The sequence below is a fragment of the Salvia splendens genome, chromosome 17 (assembly GCF_004379255.2).
Source record: "Salvia splendens isolate huo1 chromosome 17, SspV2, whole genome shotgun sequence".
Taxonomy (NCBI): domain Eukaryota; kingdom Viridiplantae; phylum Streptophyta; class Magnoliopsida; order Lamiales; family Lamiaceae; genus Salvia; species Salvia splendens.
The window spans coordinates 15,522,377-15,539,426 of record NC_056048.1 but is presented as its reverse complement, the minus strand read 5'-3'; the positions used below and the strand labels follow the sequence as shown (position 1 = coordinate 15,539,426).

General features: G+C 48.3%; 2 protein-coding genes across 2 annotated transcripts; one reads left to right on the top strand and one right to left on the bottom strand.

The window, feature by feature from the left end:
* Positions 1–7,029: 7,029 nt before the first annotated feature.
* LOC121774366 lies at positions 7,030–8,040 on the top strand. The gene has a single exon (XM_042171256.1). The coding sequence runs from the start codon at positions 7,030–7,032 to the stop codon at positions 8,038–8,040; it is 1,011 nt and encodes a 336-aa protein (XP_042027190.1).
* A 4,139-nt stretch (positions 8,041–12,179) lies between these two features.
* LOC121774020 (60S ribosomal protein L27a-3-like) lies at positions 12,180–12,767 on the bottom strand. Its single transcript, XM_042170936.1, has one exon. The coding sequence runs from the start codon at positions 12,765–12,767 to the stop codon at positions 12,336–12,338; it is 432 nt and encodes a 143-aa protein (XP_042026870.1). The 3' UTR covers positions 12,180–12,335.
* Positions 12,768–17,050: the final 4,283 nt, after the last annotated feature.

Genomic DNA, 17,050 nt, shown 5'->3' with positions numbered 1-17,050 from the left:
AAGGTTTCCTCGGCCTCCGTCCCCGTTGAGTTGTTGCTTGTTCGATCTACCACCTTTCCTTTTTTCTTTCCTTGGCGTTTCCATTCATTGGCGTCGGGGCCGATTTTTGCCGTGTCTTGTTTCCTTTCGAGCCTTGGTCCGTGAGTTGGGGCTGTTTTGGTGGGGCATTGCTGTAGTTTCTCCTTGGTGGCCGTTCCATCTTCCCCGTCGCGTAGCACACATCGCTCGCATGGCCTACGTGCTTGCATTCCCGGCAATAGGGTGGTATCTTGTCCCACCGGACTTGTTGCATCGTCTCCCGCCCACAAATGTCCAGGATTATTTCTTCGGGGGCGCGGTTTTGTGATGTCAATCTCAACACAAATTCGGGCAAAAGAGAGTCTAGTTTTGTTAGCCGTGGCTCGATCAACTTGGATTGGAGTCCCGAGTAGCTTGCCGATGGCGAATAAGGCGGATTGGTCGAAAAGGTGGATTGGGAGGCCGATTAGGTTGCACCAGATTGCTGCAATCGGGGACTCACAAAATGAGTCAAAGTCCGGGGACCATTTGAACACCCTCATTGGATGACGGTCGATGAACCACACGGGTGTTCCCTTTGGTCCGCCAAGAAGCCGGGCGTAGTCCGCCAAGTCCTCGCATTGAATAAGTATGTGTTTAGCGTTAATGTATTTCCATTTGTAGCCACACCGGAATTTGATATTGTCAAGAGCTTTTTGAATTTGAAAACCAGTTGGGATAGAGTGGGAGAACTTACCCACGATGGCGTGCCCCATGCTTTCAGCGAGCTTTTGCGTTTCGGCTCCGGAGAAGTAGATGGCCGGGATGCCATTGGACACGGAGGCAAAACCAATGTTATGGAGCTTTTCTGGTTCGAAGGCTTGTGGGCCGTTGGGGTCGGAAGAGCCTTTAAGAAGATCCGCCATCGATTTCAGCTTATCGTGTTGGTCCGAGGGTGTCGCGTCTCCCCCTTGATGGGTACCAATTGTCGGGCCCCGTGATGCAGCCTCTCCTTTTGGGTCTATCGTTTCCGCCGGCTGGTTCGGGGCTCTCGGGTCAGCATCCTTCCCCTCCGCTTCACTTTGGTTGGCCGCGATCATACTTGGATTGACCTCGGCCAAGGAATTGACGTTGCTTGTGTTGGCACTTTGTAGCGGACGATCTACCCACTTCGGCCTTGCCCCGGTTTGGGAGTCCCTTGAGTGTGGCTTCCCGGATTCAAAGGTGTCTCGGATTTTAAGTGTCCACCCTTTTTCCAAGGGGGGGAAGTCCTCATAGGATGGGATGTGTGTTTCAGCACTTGTTGGTATTGTTGGTTCGATCCACAGCCGATGGTTGGTGTACGTCTCCGGCGCCATGGGCTCGGGTTCCGGAGACCCGGCAGCGAGAAGTGGTTGTGCGGCCAAAGCGTCCAGCATTTCCGCCGAGTCCAAGGTGGCTAGGTGGATGATCTCCTTCTCATTTGGCTGCATTGGGGCCTCAATTCCAAAGAGGTCTCGTGACTTCTCATTGCGGAAAGGCACAAAGGCACTTTCGCTTGTGGGTTTTGTCTCCATAGCAAGATTGGGTAAGTAGACTTGCTGCAAAAGGTGCTTCATTTTTTGTTGTGTAGGGGGTGCAACGGCTCCTTTGGGAGCAGCAACACGTGACGGCCCAGCTTGGCAAAGTGCCATTTTACTTTCGGAAGGAGGGGAAGTTGTTGTGGCTATTTCGGGCAAATTGACTAACACGCCACCCAAGGCCTCTTGTCCCATGCTAGAGTCTTCTCTCTCCATTCGGCCATCTTGTGGTAGGTTGAGCCCCCCTCCGTCACCGGTTACCATGTCCGCGCCGGGCGCAAGGTCGTCGGCCGGAGCGTCACCATCCTTTCCCGCGCCGGCGATTTCTTCAATGTTCTTAGGATCTTCTTCACCGTTGGGAGAGGGGAGTTCTCCACCGGCGACGAGAAGATGGAGCCTTTACATTTTGGCCTTCCGACCGGCGAGCTACCCTCGGCCCCAAAATCAATCTTCTTCCGGAGCTGCTTGTCTTCCGGCATAGGTGAGGGTACAAATCTTTTCCGGCCCGTACCTTTGGTGGGAGGAGCTGGCGTGCTTTTTCTCTCCTTCACCTTCGATTTCATGGTTTTCTTCGCCGTTTTCTTCGAGGGAGGGTTAATGGAAGAGTCTCCCTCTGACATGAACGTCAGAGGCGGAGCGTTGTGAGTGGTGGAGGTGACGTAGAGAGGGTTGGTCGGCGAAGAGAGCACCGTGAAGAGCCGTTGGGGGTGGGGAGATTGTTAGAGAGAAGGGGGAGCGTCTCTCTCTAAAAGATTGGGATTCATACACTCACACTCTACTCCATGACCAGGCTGGCATCCCACAACAGATTGTTACTGATATCCTCAACACCCCGATTCTCTCCGGGGAGCCGGACCTGTCGAGATGGACCTTATCCCGGTGCGGTGAGTTCTCGCTAGCCTTCATTTGGTAGTGGGCGTGGGGGTAAGCCTAGAGGCACAGACTTGGCGCTGCTCGCAGCGAACCCGACATTGGGTAACCTTGTTCATCCGAAAGGCCATTTCAAACCCTTTGTTTTAACAAACGCCGAAGCACAAGAATCACCAAATCACATGAGCACTAATCGGTATTTCTCCCTCATGGAGCGAGAGAACTTCATAGAGAATGATATGGAAGAAGAGGAGAATTGGGAAGACTCCACCGCTCACAATGAAAACGATGATGGAGCCAACCCCACCCATATGGAAGCCGTGACACCTCATGAAGGGAATGGCCTTCAAATAATTGAATTTCAAGGGGGGACGTCAATCCCATCGGGTACAAACTCCTCTAGTTAATCATGTCATTAAATCTTCTGTTTTGGAACGTTAGGGGGATCGCAAATGCGTCAACCCAAAACGTCCTAAAAAGACTAATTAGTTCTCATAATATTTGTTTTCTTGCAATAATGGAACCGTTTATACCCCCCAATCCGGACAAGTTTTCGAAGTTGTTGGGGCTGTCCTTCAAGGGCTCGAACATCAATGGGAAAATTTGGATCTTTGTGAAAGAAGGGATGGATTATGATGAGTTGGATGACTCAGAACAGCTGCTACATGGGAGGTTCACTTGCCCTTGGATTTCAACTCCTATTATGCTATCGGCCGTATATGCTAAATGCACGAGAGGGGAGCGACATGTCCTATGGGAAAAGTTGAGGGATATCACACAACTCTCGGATGGGATGCCGTGGTTTATTGGAGGGGACTTCAACAACAATCCTCTCTTCTCAAGACAGGACGGGGAGCGACACAAATCGTCAAGCGAAAATGGTTGATTTTGCTGAAGCCATTGAGGGCTGTGGTCTTATGGACCCAGGCTATGATGGATCAGATTTCACCTGGGCTAAGAATGGCCTTATGGAAAGGTTGGATAGGGTGCTGATTAGCGAGACGACGGCTCAAACGTTTGAGGCAATAAGAGACACAAATCTCCCACGCATCGCGTCTGACCACGGACCTCTCCTTGTTAGATGCAGGCCGACTAACATCTTTACGGGTGGGAAAGCGTTCCGGTTCCAAAACATGTGGGTCCGGCATGAGGGATTCGGTGACTTGGTAAAAGAAGATTTCATCGCTCCCACGGAGGCCGAGGGCATCCTCAATTTGAAGATCAAGTTAGCAAGGATCAAGAGTACGCTTAAAAGGTGGAACAAAGAGGTGTTTGGGAATATTCACTCCAACTTAAAAACCTGTGAAGAAAACATTGCAGAGGCACCAGCGGAGTTTGAAGGTGACCCCTCGGCCCGGAATAGAACGGAGGTCAACAAACAAATTGCCGAGTATATATTACTTCTTAAAATGGAGGAAGATTTTTGGCGGCAGAAGGCGGCCCTCCATTGGCTAGAAGAAGGGGATAAAAATACTAGGTTCTACCAAAGCTGGGTGAAGCAGAAGAAGATCCGGCTATGCATCCACAAGATCAACACTAATGGGTGTGAACTCACAGATGACAAGGCCATCAAAGAATCGGCGGTTGAGTTCTTTCAGAACCTCCTAGCCCCGAGCTATCTGGAACTTGCGGATCCGGACCTAAGCCTCCTACAACGCCTCCCCCCCTCGGAGCGTTTGACGGACCTCCCGAAGCCTCCGGATGCGGATGAGGTGAAACGAGCGGTATTCGACATCTCGGCCAATAGTGCTCCGAGCCCGGATGGATTCTCGGCATTATTCTTCCAAGCTTGTTGGGGCATTGTGGGACCAGATTTGGTGGATGCGGTTAGGCAATTTTTCAGTGGGACCTTCCTCCCTCGAAGCTTCACGGCCACGAGTATAGTTCTCATCCCCAAGAAGCCGATACCCGAGACTTGGGGAGACTACAGACCAATTAGCTTGTGCAACATGATCAATAAGGTGATTACTAAAGTCCTCACGAAGTGACTTGCCCCACTTCTCCCTTGTGTTGTCGCACCGAATCAAAGTGGGTTTGTCAAAGGGAGGCTTCTCAATGTACCCAATACGTAGTAGAGAGAGAAGCTCTCCCTTCTCTCTAGAATTTGTCCACTCTCCCTCCCTCCCCTTTGAGGGAGGCGAAACGTGATTGTTGCATCCGACACATGGTGAAGTCCGGTGGTGAGCAGCCGGAGGAAGAGGCCGCGGCCTTGATACACACGATGCAACCCCTTTCCTCGCCGGAGTGGAAGTTTCGTTCGCTTGCACGGCCTAAGACCAAAAGGGTTGGCACGCCCCACCCGGAGAAAGCTCGACAAGCCCTCAAAGGAGCCGGTCTTGAATCTGGTTCGGAGGTTAGTCGGGCTAAGAAGAAGATGGCGTTTGAAATGGTTGATGGACTCGTCGGCAAGCCCCATGGTGAAGGGAGGAGGTCGCCGGAGGCTGAGCAAGCCCTTGTTCGGGAGATGTTGAACTCACTAGCTCAAATGTCTAAGGAAGGGAGCACGCCAATGTGTGAAATGGAGGAACCCGATTGCGAGGAGGTCGCTGGAATTTGGCCGGCGCCGGCCAGTGGGGATCGTGATGTTCCACACAAGGAGAAGGTGCTGGTCAACGTTCTTCATGTGGATGGTACAAGAGGTCATGTGAACCCTTGTCTTAGTGTGGGGGTGACATGTGAGGAAGTGGATGCATGTGACCCACAAATGGAGGAATGGCCGAATTCTACTTTGCATGGGGAAGTAAGTGTTGGCCCTTTTTTGATAAGTGACAATTTGAATTCAAATTCAACCCCATGTGACACACACCCCTCCCTCCCACCTCTAGTCAATGGTGAACGCAAAGGGGGTCGGCCTCCCGATGCACCACCGCCGGAATTCTCCCCAGAAAAGCTGGTGCCGCCGGCCGGAGAGTGGAAGGAGGCGAAAGAATCCCTATCTCGCGTGGGGATGGGGTCCGTGGAAGGAGCACCAGCCACGCAAAAATTCCAAAAAGCCGAGCCAATCTCGTTGGATGCCACCAAGATCAAAGCCTTGGGGATAGCCGGCTATTTTGAAGGTACACCATCCCTCTCCTTTTCCGACTTAGAAACGGATTACCTCTCGGAGAAGCTAGGGCTAGCCGTCGTTGGAAAATTCTCCCATTCGCTCCCATCAACTTACCAAATACAAAAAAGTCTAGGAGGATTGGGGTTAGTTGGTTCATTTACTTGGAAATACTTGAATGCCAAGCATATTTTAATCCAATTCCATGAGATTGCCGACTATGTTAAGGTGTTAAATGGTCCTAATGGGAGCCCGAATTGGTATGTTGATGTTCACCCGATGAGGGTGTTCAAATGGGCGCCGGACTTCGATACATTCTCCGAGTCGCCGATTGTTGTCGTTTGGTGCAACATCATGGACATCCCGGCGCATCTCTACGAGGAATCGGCCATCATGGCAATCGGTAATCTCTTAGGAAAGCCACTACAAGCCGATCATGCCACCATCCATCAAAGCCGGCTCTCCTTTGCTAGGATTTGTGTGGAGATTGACATTTCGATCCCCCCGCCGGAAGAAATCATCCTCAATATCCGAGGTAAAGATTCAAGGTACAAAGTGGCATGGGACCGTATCCCTTTGTTTTGTGCAAATTGTAAACATGTTGGGCACGTGAAAGAAGATTGTCATGCTTCGGGAAGGAAGAATCGGGGTGGAGGTAGGGATCACCGAGTACCAACCAAGGCATTTTACTCGAGCAACATCCCCAAGATCACCCGCCAAGAGTGGCGCCCAAAGGCGGATACTTGGGCATGCACCTCATCAACTAGTGGGCATCCGAACAAGGCTAAAGAATGTACCGACCAAACGAAGAACATGGAGGGATCAACGGATGCAGAACCGTCAAAGATTAAAGAGGCTAGCAGGAGTCAACCACGTGTGGATGATGATGGGTTCCAATTGGTTTCGACAAAGAGGAAAGGCAAGGTACATGAGGGCGATGTGTACATCAAAGCGCAACACATTGATTCATGGCATTTGAAGGAGAATGTTGCTACGGTGACATTTGGGATTGATAAATCAGGTGTGAACGAGTCGGGCACTGGCTCAATGAGTGTAGCATGTGGGCCCCCCAACCGGGAGATGGAAGGCTTCATTGAGGACCTTGACCCAGGAGGGTGCGTCCGCTGCGGAGGTATCCCTATCGCTTGCCTTAATTAGGAGATGGACTAAGGTTTTTGGTGATGCACATGTTGCATCAAAAGTGTAATAGGGTTCTTGAGAGTATATAGATGACGACTCTAGTTGTTAGGGAGGCCCTCGTTGTACTCTAATTATCATGGCGAGTCGTCACTTTTGGGCGACTCGGTGTTTGTATGGTTGTTGCAAATGGCTTTTGGTAATGCACAGGTGTGGGTCTGCCTTAACCCTCCACCCCTTGGGGTGTTTTTATTAAAAAAAAAAGAAAAAGGGAGGCTTCTCAATGATAATGTGCTCCTTGCACAGGAGATGTTCCATGAGCTCCAACGAAGCACCCCGGTCCCTAATGTTGCAATTAAGATTGATATGGCTAAGGCCTATGATCGAGTCCAATGGCCGTTCCTCCTAAAAGTCCTTAAGCACATGGGCTTCCCCGAACAATGGGTGACGCTCATTGAAAGGTGCATTGGATCTTGTTGGTTTTCGATTCTTATTAATGGGGCGCCGGCAGGCTTCTTCAAATCCACCTGTGGACTAAGGCAAGGGGATCCTATCTCCCCCGCCCTCTTCGTTCTAGTGGCGGACTATCTCTCGAGACTACTTGATAAACTCATCCTTGGCAACAAAGAGATGACATTCAAAGCAATCCGGGGAAGTATTGAGATCAGCCACCTCGCCTATGCGGATGACATCATTATCTTCACGCAAGCGGCCGTGAACCCCCTTCGGAGGCTTCGTGGCTGTCTGGATCACTATGCCGAGGTGTCTGGTCAGCAAATCAACCTCGACAAGAGTAATTTCTATATTGCCGAGGCTCATGAAGGCTGGACAAACACAATACAAAGCGAAGGAGGTTTCTCACGAGGTACGTTTCCCTTCCTTTACCTTGAAGTCCCTATTTACCGGGGGGTGAAGCGCACGAGTATGTTCTTGTTCATCCGGGAGAAAATCTCAGCTAGGATCTCTGGGTGGGCCCATCGTCACCTCTCCTTTGGGGGGAGACTCACTTTGATTAAAAGCACACTAGAAGCGATCCCCCTACACATTTTTCAAGCTATTGAGCCTACGGGTGGTGCCCTCAAGCAATTGGATCAGCAGATCGCTCGGTTCTTTTGGGGGTCAACTAATGAGAAGAAAAGGACACACTGGATTAGTTGGGACCAGGTTTGCCTACCCACAGCCGAAGGAGGCTTGGGCATTCGGAAGATCAAGGAAGTCTTACGAGCTTTTAATATCAAGTTGTGGTGGCGGTTTAGGGAACAAAACTCCCTTCTGGCTACGTACATGATGGCCAAATATTGCCATAAGGCTTCTCCACTCACAGCTAAAGCCATGGGGAGGGGCAGCCCTACTTGGAAGAGGATTTTGAAGGCCCGGGCCCAGGCTCAACCGCACATTCGATGGGTTGTGGGAGAAGGAAAGATGCTATTCTAGGACGACTTATGGCTCGGAGAGCTTCCCCTAAGAGAACTTAGCCTTGCCGATAGAGGAGGTCCTCTTGAGCGCGTGGCGGATTATATTACTGATGGTGCATGGGATGAGACTAAGTTACGGATCCTTCAAGCACAAGCCGGCCTAGCACAACATATCGTCCAGAGGATTCTCGATACACCAATCATCTCGGACGGGCTGGATGTGCCAAGATGGAAGTTATCACCTAATGGAGAGTTCTCGCTAGCTACTACATGGGAGACCTTGAGAAGCCAAAGGCCGATTGTTCAGGGCCTGAATGACATTTGGAGAGCGGGTCTCACATCATCTATTGCCATCTTTATATGGCGACTACTCTCCAACCGCATTCCGGTGGATACAAAGCTACAATGGAGACGAATGGAATTGGCGTCCAAATGCCAATGCTTCCCACATAGACCAAGGATCGAATCTCTCCAACATCTCTTCATACAAGGGGACGGGGCTCGCGGGATATGGAGGGAATTTGATGCATGGTTTGAGGGCTCTTCATCACCTCTACGGATCAATGACACTGTACCGGATCGGCTTGAAGTCTGGGCAAAGAGAGCTCGTCAATTGGGTAGGAAACACTTAAGCCGGTCCTTGCCGTATCTCATATTATGGTTCATTTGGGCAGAACGGAATAGAAGCCGCCACCAGTCGGCACAATTTAAGCCATGCAAACGGACAATTTCTTTAAAGAACAAATCAGCAATATGAGATGCATCATCAGTTTTGTGACATGGAATAAAATGTGCCATTTTTGAAAACCTATCAACAACCACAAAAACTGAATCTCTACCTCTTTTTGTTCTTGGCAAACCAACGACAAAGTCCATTGAATTATCCTCCCAAGGTGCACTAGGAATTGGTAACGGGTTGTACAAACCATGTGGGTGTGATTTAGACTTCGCTTGCATGCAAGTTATGCATCTTTTACAAATTCGTTCAACATCCACACGCATTTTAGGCCAAAAGAAATGTTCATGCCAAACATCCACTGTCTTATGGACTCCAAAATGCCCAATTAAACCACCACCATGAGCTTCACGCACAAGCAATTCACGCATAGAACCTTTAGGAATGCACAGTTTATTTTCTCTAAACAAATAGCCATCATGCCAATAGAACTTGTCAAATGCAGCATGCTCACAAGCTAAATAGATAAAAGAAAAGTTCGGGTCATTATCATACATTTCCTTAATCAACTCAAAACCAAGCAACTTAGAACTCAAAGTAGTGATCAAAATGTACCTCCGAGACAATGCATAAGCCACAATGTTTTCTTTTCCCTTTTTGTATTTGATTACATAGGGAAATGATTCAATGAATTCCACCCACTTAACATGCCTCTTGCTAAGCTTACCTTGACCTTTCAAGTACTTGAGAGATTCATGATCCGTATGAATTACAAACTCTCTAGGCCACAAGTAATGCTGCCATGTTTCCAAAGCTCTAACCAAAGCATATAACTCCTTGTCATACGTTGGATAGTTCAATTGAGATCCTTCCAACTTTTAGCTAAAGTAAGCGATTGCTTTCCATCCTGCAACAAAACAGCTCCTATGCCTACTCCAGATGCATCACATTCAAGCTCAAACATGTTATCAAAGTTAGGCAAAGAAAGAATTGGTGCAGTTGTATGTTTTTCTTTAAGGAGATTAAAAGCATGCTCTTGTTTTTCTCCCCAATAAAAACAAACATCCTTTTTCACAATTTCATTCAAATGTGCAGCAATTGTACTAAAATCCTTGACAAACCTCCTATAAAAACTTGCAAGACCATGAAAACTTCCAACTTGTGCTACATTTTGAGGAATTGGCCATTCTAAAATAGCTTTCACCTTCTCCTTTTCCATTTCAATCCCATTAGCACTTATAACAAAACCTAAAAAACAACTTTATCCATGCAAAAAGAACACTTTTTGAGATTTGCATACAATGATTCTTTTCGTAAGGTATCCAAAACTGCACATGGTTAAGATGTTCATCCACATTTTTGCTATAGACAAGAATATCATCAAAATAAACAACCACAAATTTTCCAATGATTTTTCTCACAACATGGTGCATCAATCTCATGAAAGTACTTGGTGCATTAGTTAAACCAAAAGGCATTACTAACCACTCATATAGACCAAATTTTATTTTAAAGGTTGTTTTCCATTCGTCTCCTTCTCTAATTCGAATTTGATGATAACCACTTTTCAAATTGGCACAAATTTGATGATAAACACAAAGTGGCATGGGATCGTATCCCATTGTTTTGCGAGAATTGCAAGCATGTTGGGCACGTCATTGATGAATGTCATGCATTGGGAAGGAAGGGATGTGTTGGAGGCAAGGACTACCAAGCATCATCAAAGGTGTATCATCTTAGGCATGGCCCAAGACCATCCGATACAGTGGCGTCCAAAGGTGGCGACTAGGGTTGGCACTTCACCGAACAGTGATCACACGAAAATGGAGAAAGAAAGTGACAACCAAGAGGAGAACAAGGAGGGCACAATGGATGCTGATCCGCGGAGCTCAAGAGCGTCCTTTGGGAGTCAACCAAGTGTGGATTAGGATGGGTTCCAATTAGTGTCACGGAAAAGGAAAGGCAAGGATCGTAAGGGAGGAACGCACTCCAAGGCTCAACATATTGATCATTGGCGCTCAAAGGACAATGTGGCTACGGTTTCATTTGATCGAGATGAATCTAGCGCGAACGAGCCGAGCACTTGCTCAATGAGTTTCTCATGTGGGCTCCCCGACCGGGAGAAGGAAGGCTTCATCGAGGAACTTGATCCGGGAGGGATTATCCATCGCGGGAGTATCCCTATTGCGAGTCTCAATTGAGGGATGGAGTTATGTTTTGTGATGGGAAGGTCCCGTCATGATAATTGTAATAGGATTACTAAGAGTACATTGATGACCAATCTAGTTGATAGGGAGCCCCTCGTTGAACTCTAATCGGTTGTTACGAAATGTCACTTTCGGGCGATTTGGTGTTTTGATTGTCCGTTGCAATTGACTTTGGTAATGCACAGGTGTGGGTCCGCCTTAACCCTCCACCCTTGTGGTGCTTTTGATAAAAAAAATCGATCTTACTAAACACAACAGACCTAAGCAATTCATCAAGCATGTCATCTAGCCTAGGAATAGGATAACGATACTTTACCGTGATTTTGTTGATTGCTCGGCAGTCGATGCACATCCTCTATGATCCATCTTTCTTAGAAACAACAATTACCGGTACAGCACATGGACTCATGGTCTCACGGATTTTTCCTTTGTCCAACAACTCTTGCACTTGCCTTTGAATTTCCTTGGTCTCTTCGGGATTGGCTCTATAAGCACTAGTCGGTTTAGTAGAACTGCCCCGAGAACAAGGTCAATTTGGTGTTCAATACCTCTTCATGGAGGTAATCCACTTGATTCTTCCAAAGGAAAAATATCTTCGAATTCTTGTAAAAGAGACACAAAAGTACTTGGCAAAGAAGTGTTCAATTCGTTAGTGGTAAACAAAGAGTGTTTGTACACTAAGATGAAAACACTCTCTCTTTCAACTATTGCACTCTTTATTTCTTTTGCTCTCAAATGAAAATTCTTTTTTTCATTCGGACTCTTTTCACTTGACTCTTTTTCAATGCCCTCACCTTTTTTTCTCTCATTCTTACTTTTCTCTCGACTCTTTTTTTTCACTCGACTCTTTTTCAATGCCCTCACTTTTTTTTCTCACAACCTCACGAGCTCTCCTTGCTTGTGACAATTTCTGTTGGTCCTCTTGAACTTGTTGAGGTGTCAATGAGACAAGCATAATAGACTTGTTGTTGTGCTTGAAGGTGTAGTGGTTGTGAAATCCATCATAAGTCACCCTATGATCAAACTGCCATGGCCTCCCCAAAAGAATGTGACTTGCTTGCATTGGCACAACATCACAAAGAACATCATCTTTATAATTACCAATTGAAAACGAAATTAGAACTCGCTTAGTCACTCAAATTTCTCCACATTCATTAAGCCATTGTAGCTTGTACGGATTAGGATGTTTTTCCGTTGTTAAGCTCAACTTTTCCACCATTTCAGAACTTTTTTTAATTCTAATTAACACACGCTATCAAATATAAAAACGCATTACTCTGAAATATCCCAAAATCACATAAAACGTAACACAAATCCATAGTTTTCAATGTAGGCAATTACCAGTGCATCGACTAGCAATATCATAAGTATTACCGATTGCATAAAACATAAATAAAAAGAGGCAAAATTAAATTGGGGGAAAAACCCTAATTAAGCGGTGAGCACAACGGTGCCACCAGCTTCCTTGATCTTCTTCTCCGCATTCTTCGACAAGAGCTTGGCCTTCAACACGACCGGCTTCCCCTCCGGCAGCAGTCCCTTCCCCAGCACCTTGAAGTAGCCGAATTGAGTGACGTCGATGAGCGGAGCGTTGTCCTTGGATGCCTTGTCCTTCACCTCCTGCGGCACCAGCGACCAGAGGCGATCGATGTTGATGGTCGGGCAGTGGAACTTGTTGCGGAGGCGGTGGAAGTACCTCATACCGACCTTGCCGAAGTGTCCGGGATGGTACTTGTCAAAGAGGATGCGGTGGTGGTGCATTCCTCCGGCGTTACCCCGACCTCCAGGATGCTTGCGGTGCTTGCCGATACGACCGTGCCCGGCACTGACGTGGCCGCGCTTCTTCTTGAATCTAATTGTCATTTTCGGCGGCGATGGGAGTCCACCATTTCAGAACTTGCAACATTTGCACAACTACCACCATCAATAATCATTATGCAAAGTTTACCTTGGACCAAACACCTTGTGTGGAAGATGTTCTCCCTTTGTTGATCATCGTTTTGTTTTGCATGTTTAGAGCCCTCGAACCACCAAAAGTTCTCGACGTTCTGGTCCAATCTCCTCCAATTGTTTATCCTCCTCCTCATCATCATCTTCACGTTCACTTTCAGATTCTATCTCTCCATTTGGCTTCAAAATCATCACCCTTTTGTTTGGACATTGAGATGCAATGTGTCCAACACCTTGACAACGAAAACATTTGATATCTCTATTTCGAGTAGCAGTAGAAGCAGAAATACCTTTACCCTTCTCAAATTCTTTGGACTTGGATGTCGACTCTTCATTTTGAGGTTTAGAAGCTACCGCAAAATTGGATTTGGATGAAGTCCACTCTTTTGTCCTTGAAGAATTAGAACTTGTTGAAAAATTCTTTTGGATTGTTATCCCTCTACCTTCATGGCCATATGAACCATGTCCTCCAACTCCACATAGTGTTGAAGCTCCACAATATTTTGCAATCTCTCTATTCAGCCCACATAAGAATCGAGCCATGGTTGCTTCTCTATCTTCTTCAACATTTGCCCTAATCATAGCAATCTCCATCTCTTTGTAGTACTCATCAACAGATTTAGTACCTTGTTTCATAGATTGTAATTTTTGATACAATTCACGAAAATAATGAGAAGGTACAAATCTCTTACGCATTATGCCTTTCATTTTTTCCCAAGTCGAAACTGGTCTTCCTCCATATCGCCTTGTACTGGTTGTCAATTGATCCCACCAAACTGTAGCATAGTCAGTGAATTCAATAGCAGCAAGTCTAACCTTTTCTCCTCGGAATAGTTGTGACATTCAAAGATGAGATCCACCTTTCTCTCCCACTCCAAATAAGCTTTGGGGTCACTCCTTCCTTGGAATGTTGGGATCTTCAGTTTGATGCTTCTCAAATCACCATCAACTTAATTTGTACGCCATCTTCTACCGTTTCCATGTCTCTCATTTCGATGCCTATATGAAGCATTATCCTTTTTTTTATCAAACACCCTCATGGTGGAGGGTTCGTGGGTCCCTCATCCCTATATTTCAAAGAGTGCCTAAGTGAACTTGTGATGAAAGAAGTGAGAGAAGCTCCTCCTTCTCTCTAAAATTCTCCACCCTACTGTACCACCTTTGACCTCCGCCGCCAATCTCCCACCACCACCTCGCCACCCGACGACATTCGCCGACCCCAGCCACCACTCCCTCGTCCAACGGTTCATCACCTTCTTCATCCTCCTTGGTGGTTACCACCCTGCCGTCCTCCTCCCAATCCCACTCCGCTTGTCACCCCCGGCCCATCCCCGACGAAAGCGACTTCATCGTCGGACTTGGCTCGCGGCTCCCGTCAATCTCTACTCCACGTCTCGGCCACACCTTGCCGAAGCCCTCTCGGCTGGCCGAAACAATGGGGCAGCCGCCGGACCCCGATGAAAAGAGAGACACTCCGGCCATTAATCCGGTTCATTTGCCTGACATTGGTTCCGGGGATGAGGGAGCTCGGGTCCTCTCCGATCAGCAAATGGTCTTCCGAGCTGGCGACGCCGCTTCCCTTCAACGTCCTACCAAATCCATGGAACTAAAAATTGCTAAAGCAAAGCTCAAAGGCCGGAAAAGTACGCCGGCGCCTCCTACTAAAGGCAATGGTCGTAAGAGATTTGTCCCGTCTCCGATGCCCGAGGACAAGCAACTAAGGAAGAAGATAGACTTCGGTGAGGAGGAAGGACCTGCGGCCGGTAGTCCCAAATGCAAAGGATCCCTGTTCCCGGCGACTCCGTCCCTCGACTTGGGGGTCTCTTCCAGGATGGAGGACCCCGTATTGCCTCATAAGAAGGAAGAGGAAGCGGAGCATTGGAATGAATGTGAAGAAGAGTTCGATGGCCCCAACGGTAGAACCGTACCGGAAGGAGGCGGCCCGCCGGAATCTGCTGCTCCCGCCGTCGAGCTTATGGCCGTTTCCGGCGAAGTCCCCCCCCTCCACAATCCCCAACCAAAGCTTGCTAGGTCACGTGAAGTTCAAGCTGCCCCATGTGTTGTCCCTGCCCCATTGGAAAGTGGAAAAGCAAACCTACCTAATCTTGAGGCAGGTACAAAAGTTGACTTGGAAAGCACCAATCCACCTTTCCTACCTAAGCCATCAGGTACAAAAGCAAACTTGCCTAAAATGTTAGCAAGTACAATAGCTCCCCTTGAAAGTGCCTTCTCCCCTTTCCCCTCTTGTATGGCACGAGTTGCATCGTTTGGATCTCCACCAAGGAACCCAAAACTAGATGAGATCCTACACCTTGCAGCGTTGGACTCGGTGGAAATGCTGGATGCAGCGGCGGCGCAGCCTCTTCGTACCGGAAACCTACCGGCGGCCAGTTACAAACCTCCGGAGTTCCCCCAAAACTCTTCGGGATGCATGCAAAGTATCACACACACTCCTTGGGATGGGAGTGGACCTTCTCTTGAGGACTTCCCTCCTCTCGAACGAGGACGAACTAGCAAGATCCGAGCTTCGTTTGAGGCCAGCTCGAAACATTATTGTGCGGAGCTCGGCCAGCCGCGGCCTAAGTCGAACCCTAACGCCAACCGAGAAAAGCTTGTTACCGAGACGACGAACAAGGCCACGCCTAGTGCCGAGATGGTTGTAGTGACAAGGGAAACACCAACACCCAACGATACGCCTATGGATGATGCCGAGAAGATCCACATCGAGAATGAAAAGGCCGAGAAGATCCACACCGAGAATGAAAAGGCCGAGAAGATCCACACCGAGAATGAAAAGGCCGAGAAGATCCACACCGAGAATGAAAAGGCCGAGAAGATCCACACCGAGAATGAAAAGGCCGAGAAGATCCACACCGAGAAGGGAAAAGCCGAAAAGCCGAGAATGGAAAAGCCGAGAAGGGCACACAACGGCAACGTAGGTGCCGAGAAGACCCTAACCGAGAATGGAAAAGCCGAGCACAACAACCCGAAGAGAAGTGGAAATACACCTAAGTCCACGGCGGATGCCGCAAAACAAGGGCTGAATGAAGTTAATCAACATGGGGGGGTAGATGATACCCCGGGGCCCTCGTCGTGGCCGAAATCGATGGCGGACTTGTTTAAGGGTACACCTTTGGGCTCGGCGAGTAACACTCTACAAGGCGGGGGCGAAGGCGCCTCAAGCCACCCCGACCGGCCGAAAACTTTGGCGGACATGCTTAAAAGCTCGACTGACCCTATCGGCCCTCAAGCCTTTGAGCCGGATAAGCTCCAAAATATTGGATTTGCCTCTGTGTCCGACGGCATCCCGGCCATTTACTTCTCCGGAGCGGAAACTCAAAAGCTAGCTGAGCGCATGGGCCACGCCATTGTGGGTAAGTTCTCTCACTCTATCCCCACGGGACTTCAAATCCAAAAGACCCTTAATAATATTAAACTTCGGTGTGGATTTAGTTGGAAGTACATTAATGCTAAACACATTCTCATTCAATGCGAGGACTTGGCGGACTATGCCCGAATCCTTGGAGGCCCAAAGGGTACGCCCGTATGGCTCATTGACCGACACCCGATGAGGGTCTTCAAATGGTCCCCGGACTTTGATGCATATTGCGAGTCCCCCATTGCGGCAATTTGGTGCAACCTAATTGGCCTCCCCATTCATCTTTTCGACCAATCTGCCTTATTCGCCATCGGCAAGCTTCTCGGCACTCCAATACAAATTGATCGAGCCACGGCAAACAAGACTCGTCTTTCATTTGCCCGAATTTGCGTCGAGATAGACATCACAAAACCGCCTCCCGAAGAGATAATCCTTGACCTTGGTGGGCGAGAAACGGTGCAGCGAGTCCGATGGGACAAAATACCATCATATTGCCAAGAATGCAAACACGTCGGCCATTCAAGTGAGGTGTGCTATGCGACGGGCAAGAAGGAACGGCCGCCGAAGAGAAATTACCACAACGGCCCGCCAAAACAGCCACAACCCGAGAGACAAACCGAGAAGGGGAAACAAGATTCGGGGAAGAATGTCCCCAACTCCAATGAATGGAAACGTCATGGGAAGAAACAAGGCAAGGCCGGTGATCGACCAAACAATAACAAAACAAATGGGGAGGATACCGGTGATATTTCTTGGGAGGGACCGGACATTATGGGTGACTCTACTTTGGGGAGCAGATCGAGCTCCGGAACTCAAA